The sequence below is a fragment of the Equus asinus genome, chromosome 4 (assembly GCF_041296235.1).
Source record: "Equus asinus isolate D_3611 breed Donkey chromosome 4, EquAss-T2T_v2, whole genome shotgun sequence".
Lineage (NCBI taxonomy): Eukaryota > Metazoa > Chordata > Mammalia > Perissodactyla > Equidae > Equus > Equus asinus.
In genome coordinates, this window is record NC_091793.1 from 134,709,159 (window position 1) to 134,728,165 (window position 19,007).

Sequence of the window (19,007 nt, forward strand, 5' to 3'; positions counted from 1 at the left end):
GGATTCAAGATTTTTGAGTGCACCATGACACACGTTCCCATTCCAAGTTTCAGGGTCCCACTCTTTCCCATCCGGAGCCCCAACCTCAGTGTAGCCAACCTCTCGGGTTTGGGAATTAAATCTGTGTTGACGCTCCATTGCCCTTATAATTAAGTTCAGGATCTGATCCTTAGTCTTTTCTGCCTTTCAATTACAGGAGATGAGAGAGTTATTATACGCTACCAAGTAGGCCCACTTGGTGAGTAATTACCCTCAATCTTGTCTTGCTCCAATGTATCAATGGCTTCCAGCAACAGCAATCTGATTCCAAAATCCTTATAATCACTATTCTCAAATGCCTGAGATACACCTCCACCAGAGCATTCCTGTCTAGACACATCCCTTCCCTGCTCAGCACCAGGTAAAGTTTATGAGTTGTGCCAACACTGTATGCCGGGGCTATTGGTACTCCATCTAACTCCGGTGGTGGAGGTCTTCGCTGCCAACCAGTAGTGTGTGATTCAGCTCCAAGATCCTGGGTGTAGATTGTGTTCCTTGGGAAACAAACTCTGGGACTCTGGGATTTGCGTGCTAGGGGTTTACTGAAGAGTCCTCTCAGAAACAACACCTCTCAGAGGTAAAGGAAGCAGGATCAGGCAGGGGGAGTTTAAATGCAATGCAGTTGCAACGGAGGCCTCAGCCAACCCACTGCGGCTGTCAGAGCTGGGAAGCTCCCTCAGAGTTGCCTGACTGAGGCAAGGAGGCCAGGGCCATGTACCATGCATCAATCCGTCATTGTGTAGCCTCTCTCCAGGGAGGAAGCGTGACGCGGGCAAGGCATCTCCCTCTGTCTGGAAGCAACTCCTGGGGAGAAACTTATCTGCGAGCTGTCAGCGACCAACTGTCCCAGCAGCTGGCAATTGAGGGTTTCTGAAAAGGGGGATCTTAGTGGTTCACCACAGCATCCACTATGCCAACAAAGAAGGATTTGAAGCTGGAGCATAGTCGGAACACACAGAAAACATGCCCAGTTAACGGGAACTGCTGGAGAAGTTTGATATTCATTTGAGCAAAAATAATAAGAGAATTAAGAGTACTTAATAAAATAAGTGAGTACTTAATAAAATAATTAAGAGTACTTACAGCCATTCATCTGAAGCTAAAAATCAGGATTTCCCAACTGTGTGATGAAGTGGCAAGGTTCGTTGCTATCACTGTTTGTTGTTTCCTCTTCCCTGACTTGAGCTATCTGTTCTCCTCCACTCACTGTTCGGTTAGAGCCAATCCTTGAGTATTTCCGCAGATCTCAAATGTAAGAAGTCTGAATTAGTATATATCATCAGATACTTTTCTTTCTATTAGGGTCTCTGAAACCCTATAGATTCTTAAGATGTAGTGCTTTTCACTTGCAACCTGCGGGTATTATTTCAAAGTATATATTTTTAAAGTTTTAACTATTATTGGCAAAAATAGCAATTCACATGATGGGATTTAATGCTGCTTAGTCACCAACAGAACAATGATGGATCCTAAACCATTTTGTGTTACACGCTTGATTGTGAGGTTGTGCAGTGACCACAGGCGTGAACACTGTCTCAGTTCTTGTCTGGGACGCCAACAGGCTGCCTCCGGCTTTGCTTTTAGTCTGTAGTGGGGGCTCCAGAACTTTAAAGAGGGTGTCATTTAGCCCATATCCCAGTTGCCAGATTAGTTGATTAAAGTTTACAATTTTTTTGGCTCTTAAGGTATTTCCATATATTCCTACCTAGCCCTAAAGACGTTTGAACTTGATGGAATCCCACTTCCTTTCATATTTTTCTTACTTGGCAGTGACACCATTACTCTAGATACTAAAATGATGCCTAACTGGATTTTGAGTATCACAAGGCCATCTGTGTCCACAGTCACATTTCTGAAATGATCCTTCCTATGATACCTATTTAATATATATTTGCCATATTTTATCAATTTTAAGGTACATATTTTTTCACACTTTAAGGTCTCTGAAATGAGGGTATGTCTTCAACTTGCTGGCAGCCAGGCAGACTTGAAACATCATCATTACTAGCACATTGTGTTAGTTTCCTAGTGTGCTGAGCAAATTGCCACAAATTTTGTGCCTTAAAACGATACAAACATTATCATACAGCTCTGGGGTTCAGAAGTCTGAAATGGTCTCGCTGGGCTAAAACCAAGGTGTCGGCAGGGCTGTGTTCCTTTGTGGAGGCTCAGGGAGCATCCGTTTCCTTGGTTTTCCAGTTTCCAGAGGCTGTCCTCCTTCCTTGGCTCATGGCCCTCTTCCTCCACCTGCAAAGCCCTCGAAGCAACAGCAGGTCGAGTTCTCACATTTCATCTCTCTGACTCTCTGCCTCCCTCTTCTGCATTTCAGATCCTTGAGATTAGGTTAGGCCCACACGGATAATCAAGGATCATCTCAATATTTTTAAAGTTGGCTGATTGGCAACCTTAATTCCATCTACAACCTTAATTCCTTTTTTCATGTAATCTAGTCACAGGTTCGGGGGTTAGGACACAGATATCTTTGGGGGGCCATTACTCTGCCCACCACACACATGGATATTAAAACTTGTACAACTGGTGTCAGAGGTTTGAAAGAAAATCTCAGGGACAATAGTGAAGCATTCTTTCAAACTGTTGTGCATGTTGATGTCACAGAGGACGATATTTTGTGAAAAAACCATATGTGAATATCAATGACTATGATTTGAAAGTGACTCAGAAAAGTTGAACTCTGAATGTGAAGAAGTTTGGGGAATACTTCATCTAATTTATTTCACTTATCCATTCAATTTTATCTATGCAAAAAAGTAGAATATGGTTAAAAATCTATGTCTAAAGAAGTCTAAAAGCCATCTTTAAGTACAAAGTAAAAATTCTAAGTGTTAAGAAGCATTAAGTCACTGAGCCATGTAACTGGAAGAAATTTTTCTTTCTTAATGGTGAAAAAAACAATGATATGACCTAGAGTCAATGGCATCTTAGACTGAATAAAACATAGTACACATTCACAGACAGCCAATTTTAATATTTTCATGTTTAAATAAAAATATAAATTATACAAATATATATATTTTTCCTAAGGACATAATTTCTTTTGCATCTCTGTGGTGATACTGCCATTACCACGAAGTGCGAAATTGGAATTGTAGGCATTTTTTTACAATTTTTATTCTATGCAAGGGATTGGATTTCCACATTAAAGAAACACATGAAAAGGTAACGTGACCCAAGCTTGCAGATGAGGCTCGTAAACGGAAGGGCTAAGGTGCCAGAACAAGAACAAAGACAACGTCTGGAAGAAGAGACACACTTATTCTTCTCTCACATGACAGGCTGACATCAGAGGTCCTGGCAGGGACGTAGCATTTTCCATGTATTTATTCAGGGACCAGGGTCTTTCCCTCCCCGAGGACATGTCTGTCTCGGCACAAGCCAGGGGCTGGTATGTCTGTATCCAGCTGGAGGGAAGGGAAAGAGAGGAATGGGAACCGGATTTTTTTAAAAGTAGAAATTGTAGCGGGGCATACTCTAGGATCACAATATAGTAAAACTATAAACAAATAATAAAATGGTGACCAAAATCATGGTCTCAATCTAAAACTACTCTCTTAAGTAAACCTTAAATAAACCCTAAAGATGAAGTAAAAAGAGAATTTAGGAACGGTTTAGATAATAAAGCCTATGAGATACAGCAAGATCTTTGCAGAGGAAAATTTATGGCCTTAAATTATTTGTTTTTCCAGAAAAAAGCTTAAAAATGAAAGAATTAAGGTCTCTCTCCCAAAAAATTAGGGAAAGAACCACAAAATAAACCAAAAGAAACTAAGAAGCAAGAATCAATAATGACAAGAGGTAAAATTAACAAAATAGAACAAGAAGTGGAAAGGAGAAATAAATCATAAAAAGTTCATCTTTGAAAAGACCTAAAAAGTGATTTTTTTCAAAAAGACTTAAAAACCTGATTAAAGATAAATGAGAAACAACCAAAAAGTAAGTGAAAAAGGATGCATAATAACAACAGATACAAAAGAGATTAAAAATCATGATAATACTATATGTAACTTCATAGAAAACAAGGTTGAAAGTCTAAAGGAAACAGATGATTTCCTAAATTATTATAAATCACCAAAATCAACCTAAGACGCAAAAATTTAAATACAGTAATTAAAGAAGAGAGCTATCATTTTGAAAAAGTCACCAGTGCAGTATGATTTTATCCAGTCTTTAACCAATTACAGTTGCAAACATCTTTAAATTATTCCAGACTATAAAAAAGATAGAAAACTCTTGGATTTATTTCATAAAGAAGCATAACCTTAATATCAAAACCTATGAAAGGGGGCTGGCCCCATGGCCGAGTAGTTAAGTTCATGCACTCCACTTCTGCGGCCCAGGGTTTTGCTGGTTCGGATCCTGGAATGTGGACATGGCACCACTCATCAAGCCACGCTGAGGTGGTGTCCCACATGCCACAACTAGAAGGACCCACAACTAAAAATACACAACTATGTACTGGGGGGCTTTGGGGAGAAAAAGGAAAAATAAAATCTAAAAAGAACCCAAAACCTATGAAAGATGATAATACAAGAAAAGAAAAAAAAACTATAGAGCAATTTCACTATAAACACAGGTAAAGTTCTAAAGAAAACATTAGCAAAAGTAGAGTCAATTTGCCAAGTAGTATGTACAGCACAACCAATGGTGGTTTATTCAAGGAACGCAAAGTGGCTTAATGGTAGGAAGTCTATCAACATAGTCACTCACATCCACACATGAAAGAAGAAAAGTCATTGAAAACACTAATAAACGCCCAAATCTTATTTGATATGATCCAGCAGTCATCTCCAATTATAAAAACTCTAAGAAGAACAGCAATAGAAGAAAAGAACTTAAAACACAGAGCACTTACTAAAAATCAAGAGCATTTTACCTAAAAGGTAAAACATTACAATCATCTTACTTAAAATTAGGAACTAAGCAGACATGCTCAGTATCTTCATTATGATTTAATACTGTCTTGGTGATTTTTGGAGAAAATGAAAGAAAAAGCTGGCAGAAAAGTTAGAAACGAAGATAGAAAACTATATATTTCTTGTTGGTAATATGAATGCATGACCAGGAAGCTTATGAGAAATAAAAGTGAAAAAAAAAAAGAAGAAAGAAACAACCTTTAGAACTAATGAAATTGGCAAGACAGCTAGATAAAAGATAAATGTCTATATATCAAATCTTTCTCTACTTAGGACCCTAGAAATGAAAGACTATTAAATTTACAGTAGCAACAATAAAATATTTAGAATAAATTTTCCAAGAAACATACAGGACTTGTATGAAGAGGACCATAATAATATGGAAAGATATCAAAGAAAGTCTGGCTAGTGGAAGAACATACCAGGTTCTTGGTGGGAAGGCTTAATTTCATAAAAATGTCAATTATATCAATATAATGACATTCCAGTTAGAATTTCAACAGGGTTTTGTTGTGGGGAGGTGGGAAAGGATTAGATAATTTTATTTTAAAATGTATTTGGGGGCTGGCTGGTGGCACAGTGGTTACATTTGGCATGCTCTGCTTTGGTGGCCCAGGTTCATGGCTTCAGACCCGCGGCATGGACTTACACCACTTGTCAGCCATGCTGTCGTGGGGACCCACATACAAAATAGAGGAAGACTGGCACAGATGTTAGCTGAAGGCTAATCTTGCTCAACAAAAAAGAGGAAGACCAGCAACAGATATTGGCTCAGGGAGAATCCTCCTCAGCAAAAAGAAAAAAATAATTTCTTTTAAGGACTATGTATAAAAAAATTTTAGACTTGTGAATGGCATAAAATACCTGAAAGGCAAGACAGAAACAATGGATATTAAAAAAACCATATCTGCGTCAGAGATGATATACAAAGGGGTATATTTGTAATATACAAAGAGATCTCACAATCTGATTTTTAAAAACGGTAAAATCTTCTCAAAAAATTAAAAATAGAAAGACCATATGATCCAGCTATTCCACTACTAGGTATTTATCCAAAGAGCATGAAATCAATAATTCAAAAGATTTATGTTCATTGCAGCATTACTCACAAAAGCCAAGACATGGAAGCATCCCAAGCATCCATCAATGGATGAATGGATAAAGAAGATGTGATATATATACATGTACAATGGAATACTACTCAGTCATAAAAAAAGACAAAATCATGCCATTTACAACAATATGGGTGGACCTTAGGGGTATTATGCTAAGCAAGATAACTCAGAGAAAGACAAACACTGTATAATTTCATTCATGTGTGGAAGATAAACAAACACAAGGATAACGAGAACCGATTGGTTGTTACCAGCGGAGAAGGGGTGGGGGGAGGGCAAAAGGGGTAAAGGGGCACATATGTATGGTGATGGATAAAAACAAGACGGTGGTGAACACGATGCAGTCTATACAGAAACTGATATATAATAATGTACACCTGAAACTTACACAACATTAAATGCCAATATGACCTCAATAAAATAATTTTTTTAAAAAAGATAAAATCTAATAAATGGGCAAGGATATGAACAAGTAGTTCTTAAACAGATACAATTTTTCTATAAACATGTTCTTTAACCTCTTCTAGATTTTCAACCAACAAATTCACTAACAGTCAGGAAAATGCAAATTAAAGTAACAATGAAATTTTAGTTTATACCTATCAGAGTAACAAAAACTAAAGAGAATGATAACACATTGCTGGTAGGCACGTGGGGAAAAGATACTTGCAAATACCTCTAGGTATAAATGTAATGTGTTACAGTTCTTTTGGAAAATAACATGGTAACTTCTATGAAAATTTAAAATATATAATATATTCTTTGACCTTGCAATCCCAACTTGGAACCCACCCCATAGAAATAAAACCACCATCAGTAAGTGAAGACATATGTATAATGGATGTTTATTGAAGCATTATTCATAGTAGAAAAAATGGAAATAAAGTAGTTACATAAATTATGGCCCATTCACAACATGGAATATTAAGCAGTTATTAAAATGAATAAATAGGAACTACTGTATATCAGTTAATTTGGAAGGATTTCTATGAAATACTGCTTTATTTTGTACATGCATATACAGATGTGAATATAATTACAAGAAAACAGAGGAAAAAAGTGAAAGAATGCATACCATTTGTTAACATAGGTCACTGGGATGGAGAAGGAAGAGGAGGAGAAAAGGCGTGTGGAACCCAGCACAAAGAGAAAGAGGAAAAGAAGAAGCTACTTTAAGAATGTGTAATATGATCAAATTATATATTTATGTAAAGTTATAAATCTGTATGTGTGTATACTTTTTTTAAAAAAAATAGGAAAATTTAAATGTCACCAATTGGATTGTGATTGAAAAAACATGTGACTGAATTAGGACCCAGGGGAAAGGCAACATCAGCAGGCAGCACATTTCAGTCACTATGGTAACTTGCAAAGTATTTTTACAGAGCTGTGCTCACAGCTCCCACACGCACAATCAAAACAAATATGCCCAACACTAAAATTTAAAGAGAATTGGTCATTTTATGTGTTGTATTAACACATTTAATAGTGTCATTGTACATAATGTGAAATTTATGTTAAATCCATATAATATTATACAGTCAAGACCATCTATTTTGTTTACTTTGATGACTGTGGTTTCTAAAGGACTAATAGTACCAAGAAAAATTTTTGATGTTACAGTACAAGGTGATGAGAGAGACTACAAGCAAATATAAGGTGTCCCTTTCAAATATATATACACACAAATATATAGTATATACTATATACATATAATACACTCTATGTAGTATATACATATATACTGTGAACTTTTAAAAATCACATCACTTAGGTGACTTAATTTCCATAATGGCACTAAAAGAATAACTGATGTTACCCCTTTTAGAAGGTAATATTATGAAGATAAAGAATGTGGAGTGGGACCAGCTGCATGGCCAAGTGGTTAAGTTTGCACACTCTGCTTCATTGGTTTGGATCCTGGACGTGGACCCAGCACCTCTCATCAAGCCATGCTGAGGCAGCATCCCACATAGCCGAACCGGAAGGACCTGCAACTAGAATATACAACTATGTACTGGGGGAGCTTTGGGGAGAAGAAGGAAAAAAAAAAAAGAAGATTGGCAACAGATGTTAGCTCAGGTGCCAATGTTTAAAAAATAAATAAATAAAAGAATGTGGAGTGATTTCCATTATGAATTTTGCCTTTTTTCTCCTCACAATTTTACGTATAATAAACAAGTCACTGTGAATTTTGTGGACAAAGAAAAACCTAACAATAATCTAGAAATGATGGAAAATGGAATTTTTGGAAAATTATAATTTTTCTGTTGTACTTGAATTGTTATCAATTTTCACAAATACTTGAAATATGAAGTCCCAAAGCAATTGTCCAACAAGGTCTCACAAAGCAGTAGGTCTTTTCGGTAAATTTAGAATTTAAAGTATATTAAAAATTACTTCTCACCAGTGGTCTCACTTCTCTCCAATTAAATCCGGTGTTCCCTTTGTCTGAAAGTCCCTGTCTCATTCTTCAAATTTTACTACCTCCTCCGAGAAGACTTCCCAGACTCCCTCCAGCAGAGGAGTTTCTGTTTGTACCATCTACCCTCACTTACCGCTGGTGCTATAATGGATGGTTTGCATATTCTTCTCCCTGCTTGGCTGTGAGGTCCTTGAGGGCAAAAACGAAGGCCCGGTCCTTTCTGGAACTCCGGTGTTGACTGCACACACGCCTACCAATGACCCGTTTATGTATAGCTTATTTCCCATTTCTGTGCTCTTGGTCATGTTATTTCACTCTTTAATATTCTCACCCTTCTCAGTAATCTGTGTTTCCTGCAAAATTGATTATATTTCCCCTGATAATTCCTTCTCTCTACAGTCCATTTATGCCCCACATAGAGATCTATCTCCTTCTTGTGTCCACGCACTGCTTCAAATTGCTCTCTAATTACTCCATATGTGCTTACTTCATATCCAAAGCAAGATCCTAAACAGAAACCATGGGGATTATTTTTAAAATTTTCAAATATCCCAGTACCAAGCATAAGAAATCTAATCATCAACTCTGGTTAAATTAAGGAACACATCTTTCTCTCTCTCTCTCTCTCTCTCTCGAGTCTCATTGTACTGTCAAGTTTGTTATTAAATTTATAAATTTCCTGATTTGTATTTAATGGATGGATTAGGGAGCACACACACAAAGACAATGACCTCAAAGTGCTTCTGGAATCACACAATGGCCAGAGCAGACCCTGGGAAGGTGAGGAAATGAGGCTGCCTTTATCCCCCTGCAAGAGGACCCAAATTCCTTCCTCCTACTGGAGACAGCCCTTGGTCTGAATTGCCACCCTTGTACGTACATATGGAATTAACATCCCCAATTGCCTGCGAGGATGTCTATGCCCAAAGCTCCCTTAGCAACATAATGAGCCTGTCGGAAATGGAAATCATACGTGAGACTGAAAAAGTAATAATAAATTAGGTGAGATGGAAGGACTAATAACTCAAAGCATCATTCTTGTCTAGTCTTCAACAGAAACCCTCTGAGACTCAGTGCAAATGGCCTGGGAACAGACAGGGGAGGGGCTGTTTACTTGAGGAGCAATTGACAGAAACATAAAACATATTATGAATGCTCATCATCAATAACAGAATAACAGAATTACCAAAAGCAGACTAGAGAATAGAGGGGATGAAAGTGTTTTGAAGTTTGGTGCTGGGCCTGTACATAGACCTTTCGCCCTCGAGAATCTTGACCACAAAATCTTATCCATTCTTCAAAGTTAATCATGATTTGATTACAGAGACAATTAAAACTCTAAGCCAATTTTTGATATAGACATTTTCATTAAAAAAAAAAAGCAGAATCCAGTATTAAAATAAATGTGTAGCGCACATGAATGAAGGGAGAGTCTCAATGGCTTTTGGGCTGCTATTCCCCCCTAAACATATGGCATTGACATCAAGACTCACAACCATTTGGGCCAAACTTAAAACCCGCTGTAATGGGAATCTGCTAAAGAAGTAGAGCAAATTCCTGCGTTGCATTAAACTTCAGCTTTTTCTTCCAGAGCTATTATTTTAACAGATACTCATTATATGTGCACTTCACTTCGTTATCATTTTTTTTTCTCTGCGAGGTTAGTTCAAAGTGTAGAACGAAAACCTTACAGAAAGCAGTGATACAAAGGGTAAGATCTGCACCTCTAATTATTGCGGGTGAAGAGCACTTTTCCATACACTGATGTTCAAATGAGTCAGGGCCCCAGGGGATGCTGACGTGTCTTAGATGGATAGAAATACTCTAAGCTTCATCATTGAAAATACAGATGCCCTAAAAAATTTATAACTCCAGATGAACACTAATGGATATTAACCTTATTAATATTATCTATTTGAGTACAAACTGGTATAAAGTTTGGGAGCTGGCAAATTTTTAATATATTTCCAAGGCTGCTTAAAGGAACTGGGCCGTTTTTACTCATAACAGTAGGCTGGCTATATTTGCACAGAAGAACCAGCATTCCTAATAAAGTAAATAGAAGTTTAAAAATAAAAAAGCATTGTGGCCAAAGCAAATACTTCTCATTTCAGTGGAGAAAGGAGTCATGGATTAAGTGGCTCAGTGGCCCAAAGAGCCAAAACTTAGTAGAGAATAGCCACGTTTCCTCTTCTCTGTGGTGGAAGATCTTGCCGCCTTCAGTGAAGTCCACCAGACGTCGGTAGCCATTTGCTATTCTGACTTTTCCCAGTAGACGGTTCAGCCTTTCTCATTCAGTTAAGAACATTAATATCTGTCACCTCTTGAAGATATGTTAATAATCCTTTCACGTTGCCACTTTCCCTGGCATTTTACCCTCTTGGAGGGGCAGCAGCAACAGGGAGGGACTTGGGGGTCAGACTGACCCTAGGGCATATCCTGGCTCCACCATTCAAAGCCAAATGGGCCTGAGCAAGTCACTTAACCTTAGTTAAGCATCAGTTTCCTTACTAGAGGAAAAGAAATTATAAAAATTTCAACCTGCTCTGTTGCAAAATGTCCAACCCAATGCCTGCCTGACAGGGCAGTCAAGAAATGGGAGATGATAAAATTATTTTTCCAGGGTGGTATTTACTGGAGAAGAAGAGATCTTTGATGTGAACACTGTTGTAAGTTTGTCCTTTCCCACTTGCTGTCTACGTCAGACATGATAGCTGAAAACAAGGTGGCTGGAGCTGAGGCATTGCCTGGTTCCTTCCAGCTGTCCTCCTCCTTGCCTCTCTTCCCGTATCAGCACACTCTCTTCTGTCTGCCTTGTCTCTGCTCAAAGGTCATCTTCTCATGAGGCCTTCTCTGACCACTTTACAAGAATGCACACACGCCCCAGACCCTCACATCCTCCTTGCTCTGCTTTATATTTCTACATGGTACTGAGCTTCACTTGAAAAGCTCTCTGTTTATTTGTAGACTACCACTAGAAAGCAAGCTCCCTGAGGGCAGGGGCCTTGTCTCATTGACAGCTCTATCTCTTAGAATCTTGCCTGACACACAGTAGATCCTCAATGACTATTTATTGAATAAATAACTTCCTGAGAAGAATGAACTGCTTCCTGCCAGGTAACGATCTGGAAACACGGGAAGACCGGCACCTCCTCCAAATCCCCTGTTGCATCGCCCTCAAGGAGGGGACCCTCTGTGCTCACCTTCAGGCCAAAATGACCACACGGGGCTGGAGGAACGTCTGTCCCTCTGATCTGTCAGTGGACTGTCTATATCACATTGTCATTCATCCATCTTTTACTTGTTTGGATAAGTGCCATCTATCTTAATTTCAAGTTTTTAGGAAAAAGCACCATGTCTACACAATTTTCTACCCACTAACTTTCAGGTGTTTAGTAAATGCTGAGAGATGATGGTTTCTGCTTTGTGGAAAACATGCAGCCCTCTCGGTTTGGGCTGTGAAGATGATCTTTGCATCCCATAAATGGTACACAACATATTGGGAGACACCTTATATTTCTTCCAGAGGTTTATGTTATGAAAAAAATACAACAGAACACATGGAAGTGCTTGTGATTTTAAAATTTTAAACAGAATTAAAAATAATTTTTTACTTTTTTGTTATTGTGATTTAAAAATCTTGTGTAAGTTCGTCACGGTGACAATAAAACCAATTAATATACCAGGATAATTCAGGAAAAGCAGAATTCTACCTGAATTATGTAGAACAGTTGCTCCAAATTGCTACTTTCCTAAGTATCATATTAAATAATAAGCTTAAAAACATCAATTAAAATCCAAATATACTCACTCAGTGGACTTATCCTCAACCAAAGCATATTTCTCTAGTAAATAGTACCATCATTGGATTCAAAATATGTGAACTGAATTTATACGCTCACAAATTGTATACTGCTTAAAATTGACTTTATTGAATTACAATTAAGAGACTATTGACCTTTGGATGTTGAGTGCACTAGGTTTTAACTTTAAACAATCAACTCTAGGTCAGTCATTTCTTCAAGTTGATGTCCAGATTTTAATGGATAATTGAAGATTTCAGATCACATCCTCATAAGCTGACTAATTGTGATTGACACAGTCCCTACTGCTGACGTCTGGATCAATGGCAAATTTACTCATATTACGAAATTTGTTCATGCAGCAGTTTCCTTTGGTTAAGTACTGTCCTTTAAAACAAAACAAAACAAAACAAAACCCCAATCAGCTTACACCAAAAGGCCCTTTCTGGCTCAGAAAACAAGCAGTAAATATGCAATAGCCTTTTAAATGTCTCATCCCTTACAAGTAAATTGCATTAAATTGCAGGTCTACACGCTTTAGCCGTCACGGAGCAACTCCACCCACTGAGGTCTAAATGTTAGCTGTAACACTCTTTCCTTTGTCGCTTCTCAAGGAACCAACCACTAGAGTCCAGAAAAAAAGTAAAATATAAACAAATCCTACATTTGATTAAATATTAGTATGACAACCACAATTACAGAATTGAACATTATTGATACATAGTATGTATACTTATAAAATACAGCAATCATTTCTAATGAGAAATATACTATTGAATAGTTATAAAAGATATATTTTCAATTTCATTTTCAATCTATGCTCATTAGCAATAGTGGAGGCTAAATCTTATTTAAGTAGAAATGAATTTCAATATGTAGGCTGAATGAATCAATTTATACTGCAGGTGAAATTCCATGAGATAAACATATATTTACTCTAAGTAAGTAGAAAGCTACCTATTCCACTGTCTGGGTAGGAATACCTGAAATTTCATGCTTTTGAGTGCTTTAATTCTTTTTTTATTTACAAAAAAGTCACACATCCAAAATGCTATTTTAAAATCAAAGAAATCTGTTCTGAATCTCATTTTACTATTTAATAGAGCAGCTGAAAAATGACTTAAAGATGTGGCCATATGGTGTGAAAATCCAGAATCAAGGAAAGAATGAGATACTGTAAACATGTAAAAAGCAATAAGAGGAAGCAACTCTGAGCTCAGTTAATGAAAAACTGATGATGGAGACTGTCTTTTATTGATGACATTTGAGGACACTGACTCATTAGTGTTTTCTAAAACATGAGTTCTGCATTTCAAGCGTCTGAGAGATTCGGCTAAGCCTCTTTCCCTCAGCCTGGGATTGTTTGCGCAGAAAGACTCCACAGAATAAATTACTGAACCTTCCAGCACAGCTCAATTAACTGAATGAAGCAGGGAGAGAAAAGCTCCAATCTGGTAGCCACAGAACAGAACCTGGCATCATTTTTGCTTAAAGAGTTTACAAGTGGATCCTGGGGCATTTAAAAGACAGCCCGAATTTCAAGAGCAAAGACAGCAGGAAGAAGCCTGAGTCGCTCAAACCAGCACTCCGTCCTCCGCTAACGCTTCCCTGGGAAGTCAGTCAGGTGTCTGCATTCCAGAGTCATTTGATTGTCTATCTTTACAAGGAATTTGGGTGTCTCCATCCGATTTCCCCAGCCTCACACATAAGCTGAGCCAAAATTTCAGTTCCCTAGAAGTTCCAAACGGTTCCTTCCTTTAACTGTACTTTCCCAGTGTGATGCAACGGCATGCGACAAGACCTCAAGTCAGCTGATAAAAGCTTAAACCATCTGCGCCTGGAGAGCCGTCTAGTTCTGACCCAACACCAACCTCCGAACTCAGTTGTTTGTGCACTAATTTATTCAACAAAGATTTTCTGACGCCAGACATTGGAATTACCAAGGCGAATAAAACAGTCTCTTCTCAAAGAGCTCACCGTCCAGTGGGAAAAACACCTTTGCAAACAAAATTTATAATAAATGAGTTAAATAGTCCAGTCAAGGTCCAGAACGTTTTCAGAGGGGACTTCCAAACGGGGGAGGTGTCGCAGCCTCCAGCCCGTTACAGTTCACCGTTGTCCACAGGGCAATTTTAGATCTAACTTCTTCGGGAAAACGTGGACGCTTTAAAGCCATCTGAGACATTCCCTGGCCTCCTTGAAAGTGAAGTGTGCGACCCTTGCCACCCGCCCCCGCCCCTTAACCCCAGCGAGAGGAGAGGCGGGCAGAGAGACCGAAGGGGACTGCTCTGAGGCTGCCTCTCGGAACAGGGAACTTGGAGTCTCTGCCCTTGTCTCTCCCAGCCCACTTGGTGACAAGACGACAACAAAGGAGGAATAATGCTAACAATCGTAGGGTTTGCTTACACATTAACAACTGACTGTTGCCCTCAACCGTACATGATCCCACACTCACATAAGTCAGTAGCTGTGCAAATTGGGAAAACCACAGCTCAAAGCTGAAAGCCCCACATTGTACCAATAGTGTTTTCTTCCAAATCGATGACATCCTCATCAGTAGCAAGTGTTGAAAACACAAAGAACGACTGAAAGATAGGAGGGGTGGGCATGTGAGGAAAGAAAGAGTTGTTTGCCATAGCTGAGAGGAAATCCTGACACACCAACCTGACCCCCGTCCCCCAAACCACTAGGCCTCCTTTCAGCTCAGCGCTCCCTCCCGCCTGGGGAATCTGGCCTCACTCCATGGCACTGCCCTCGTGTGCTACATTGAAAATAAAACAAAGGACGCCATTCATCATATTTTTCAACAACTGGCTCCTTTTCTTAGTTTGGAAGAAAAACTTGGCAATCATAAAGCTAAGTTTTTTATTTTTATGTATTTTCTTCTCAGTGTCAAAATAAACTGAAAAAGAAAAAAATTTGCCCAATGGTAAGAAAAGAAAAATACACAAAAGCCTTCAGAGCTCAGTCGGCCACACACTGCCATTCGACTGACACCAAAGCGTGGAATGCAACACTCTCAACTTCTCCCAACCCAAAGAGCCGACTGCCTTCTGCTTCTGTAAGATGTGGCTACTTAGGGAAATTCAAATAGGCTCCCAGTGTGAACTAGGCTGCGTATTTACTTTAATCAAAGTGACATTTCCCAGATGGTGTCATCCAGAAAACCCCGTCTGAAATGAGGAGTATAAGAGAACTCAGTTGTACATTCCAGGGAAAATTGGATACAGGTGTTCTCCCATTTTAAGATGACTCAGTTTACAAAAACACAAAACGATGAAACATACATTTATGGCATGAGTGAGCGCCACCGCCACTCCTTCCCCCTGGAAATGGGTACCTGATGCCTAGAATGGGTACCAGGCATCCATCCGAAGGTGTAAATGAAAAAACAATCACATCTCTCCATTACCAACTGCATGATCCTAACCCTCTCTGGTGTTCATTCTGAGCCTAATGTTTTGTGGTTCCTGGACCCTTCCTCTGCCTGGAGGAGGAAATGGGGAAAAGAAAGAGTCTGAAGCAAGAAGCTGCTCTAACACGTCTCTGAAAACTAGTAGACCTAGGGGGACCTAATTCACTGGCTATACATGCTGAACCCCTATGCTATCAATAAAGCAGCTTCCTCCATGGAGGCTGAAGCATAATGATGACATGCACGTTAGCAATTCCATCACTGTGATGCGGGCTATGAAAGAAAGGACAGGCATCATGGAGCATAACCTAACCCGGTGATCTTAGAAGACTTTTCCGGGGAAATGACTTGTTGTTCTAGAAACTAGAGAGCAATGGGTAAAAGCATAAACTTCCCAAAGAACAGAGCTGAACAGAAACCTGGCCCTGCAACTCACCAGCTGCTTGACCTCAAGGAATTTACTTAACCTCTCTGAGCCTCAGTTTCTGCTCCTGCAGAGTGGGAATAATATGGATGTCAGATGAATGTTGTGAGGCTTAAATAAGATAGGATATGAGTCAAGTGCTTGCATGTGTTCAGCACACGGGGGCAGATCCAGATTCTGTGCGGCCTGAAGCTTATATGATTTTGAGTACCATCTATAAGAAAAATAATCATATGGTTACAGATGTTAACTGGACTTACTGTGGTGATCATTTTGCAATATATACAAACATTGAATCATTATAATGTATACCCAAAACTAATATAATGTTATGTCAATTAACCTCGATTACAAACAGGCAAATGAATAGAAAAACAATCAAAAAATAAGCTCATAAGTGAATTTAGAAAGAGAAAATAAACCACAACAAATTACACATTTTTAAAAGCAAAGAAATATCGCTATTCTAACATTTTTATTAATTATCTCTATGACACTTTTCTACATGTTTTCCACATTTTTATGGCTGCATACTCTTTGATCATCTATTCAAATGACAATTTGTCATTTTATATAAAGAGAACATAAAGCTAATTCATTCTTTTTTCTAGAATGGTTGATAGAAATCTGTTTATAGTTATTAATGTTGAGGACACAGCTTCCCACACTGCGTGCTTGCTCTTTGTAGTGCTACCAGAGATTTGTTCCCCAAAACAGAAATTTTGATCAATTCTACCTCATATGATTTTCACGAAAAAAAGAAATAATCTGCTGCATTTATAATTTTATAAACTACATCAACATATATATTCCTGCAGGACACAGTTTCTGTTTTTAATGGACATTATTAAGAACCACATCCTTTGCTTACAATTTTATGCTACTAATAATTGGAAAGATTTTCCACACTCTGGCTTCTGGCTCCATACCTCTTGAACTTCCTTTTTCCTCCACAACTCAGGTCTTACTGGTTCTGGGCACCAGAAAACACATTCATCTGTGACACTCCTCTGGCCCTGCTTTGTGTGTCCCAACACTGGGAGAACCATCACAGTCGGGGCGAGGACTATTCCCGGAAGCCATTCCTACCCTAGGAGAGCTGGCAATAACTGCACTCCACATGGAAGTGACTATGCACCATATAAACATATCCCACGAAATCCTAATTATCCCCAACTCAACTTCCTCTTTCACTGAGTCCAAAAACTCCCAGAGCCACTCCCAGAAACAGCTACATACTTTGTGGGGCCCAGTGCAAATGAGAACGGGGGTCGTCTTCCTAAAAATTATTCACAATTTCGGCGACAGCAGAGCAATGAATCAAGCATGTGACTCTGCTGTTGCACAGGTTGCAGTCCCATGAGGCCGACCCTGGCTATTCCAATACCACCTGTCATGAGGGGAAGTTTAATGAAGAAGTATAATCAGAAAGAGACAGCATTTTCAACAATTTGTGTCTAAAATATCTTCCATTTGCAAGTTTTACAAAGTCATACCAGGGCCTATCCCAGGGCTCACAAGGGCTTCATGCAAGTGAAGGCATGTGCAGCTTAAGTTTCATTAGCATCGTGGTAAATCTGCGCCACTGAAACACAGTAGGTGCTCAATAAATACTTGTGAATGGAGCCTTATCCTCAGAGACTTTATAGTCTAGCCAGCAGGACAAATAAGAGATCAATCAAACCCAGCCACAACTCAATGTGTCAAGTCTGAAAAACATAATTGCATAAAATGTGTGGATGTGAATTCAAAGTAAAAGAAATAACCCAAGTGACTTCTGGGGTTTGGGCTACACAATCCACAGCCACCATGGTCCTGGCTGCAGTTCTGGCACCATCTGGTGGCTATCTTCCTCTCTGACTCAAATACTGATGGGGGCCATTCTGGGTCCTATGGCCAATTTGGCTCTTTCAGGACAGTGTGAGTGATTCCAGGAATCTCCCAATTAATTGGAGCAAGTTTTGTGGCTCAATCTGAGGATACTCAGCTAAGAGAAATCTGGGGATGTGGGGATATATCCTCCACTCCCACACTTGATGAGGCAGGATTGTGCCTCGCGGCACAGAACCAGTCCTGCAGAGGGGCCACTGACAGTCCAGCGGAGGAAGCTACACTAGACACTGATGGATCTTCCAGGTACAGGAAGGAATAAATGGGCAAGAACTCAGCACATGCTAATTGTGTAAAAGACAGATCTGGAAGAAATTTTAAATGAGAAAGAGTACAGAAGTATTGGAGAGAGGTCTAAGGTCTGGAAGAAATTTCAGGATTCTGAGGTTGGCCATCCTATAGAACTGTCATTAAAGGGGAGGGTCAACCAACTGGATGTACAATTTCTCACTGGATCACAAGATACTAGAAACAAAAGCTGACCAGGCCTGGCAGGAGGCCTGGAGTCCTGAGGATGTGGGTCCAAGGTCACTGTTCTGGGTTAGAGCATGGTATAAATCCAGAGGATATAGGATATGGTGAGAGGAGGCTCTTGGTTGACCCAGCGGGCTAAAAGAAACTTGGGAGGTTTTATTACTTTACAATCACCTACTCCAAAGGGTTGTTGTGAAAATCATATACTAGTACCTGACACTTAGTTGGAATTCAACGAAAGATAGCCACATTTAGTGAGGCCAAAAGGGTTCTCTGAAGACTTCTTTTCCTGTATCTTGCTATTTTATCTACCTTCTAGCCTTGTGAAATATTGGAGTAGACGTCATGAAGGAAGATGAACTACTGAATATAATTTCAGGGTAGACAGAGAGTAATACTTATCAATTTCCAAAAATGCTTTACACTTACTAGAAACAATATAGCTTTATAACAGTGGGTCATTGCTAGACTACATCAATAACAATGATTAC

The 19,007-nt window shown here is 39.1% G+C and overlaps 1 protein-coding gene across 9 annotated transcripts in view; it reads right to left on the minus strand.

The window, feature by feature from the left end:
* The window catches only part of FTCDNL1 (formiminotransferase cyclodeaminase N-terminal like), a 146,260-nt gene that overhangs the window by 86,801 nt on the left and 40,452 nt on the right, over nt 1-19,007 (minus strand). For 2 of the 9 annotated variants that reach the window (XM_070508311.1, XM_070508310.1), the window contains exon 6: nt 2,241-3,458. The exons of 5 other annotated variants lie outside the window; for them this stretch is intronic. In XM_070508311.1, the coding sequence (XP_070364412.1) occupies nt 3,382-3,458 (77 nt within the window). In that variant the 3' untranslated portion in view covers nt 2,241-3,381. Of the gene's footprint in view, nt 1-1,122; nt 1,285-2,240; nt 3,459-12,142; nt 12,701-19,007 lie in introns of those variants that run through there. 2 more of the 9 variants (XM_070508308.1, XM_070508309.1) reach the window with 2 other exon arrangements.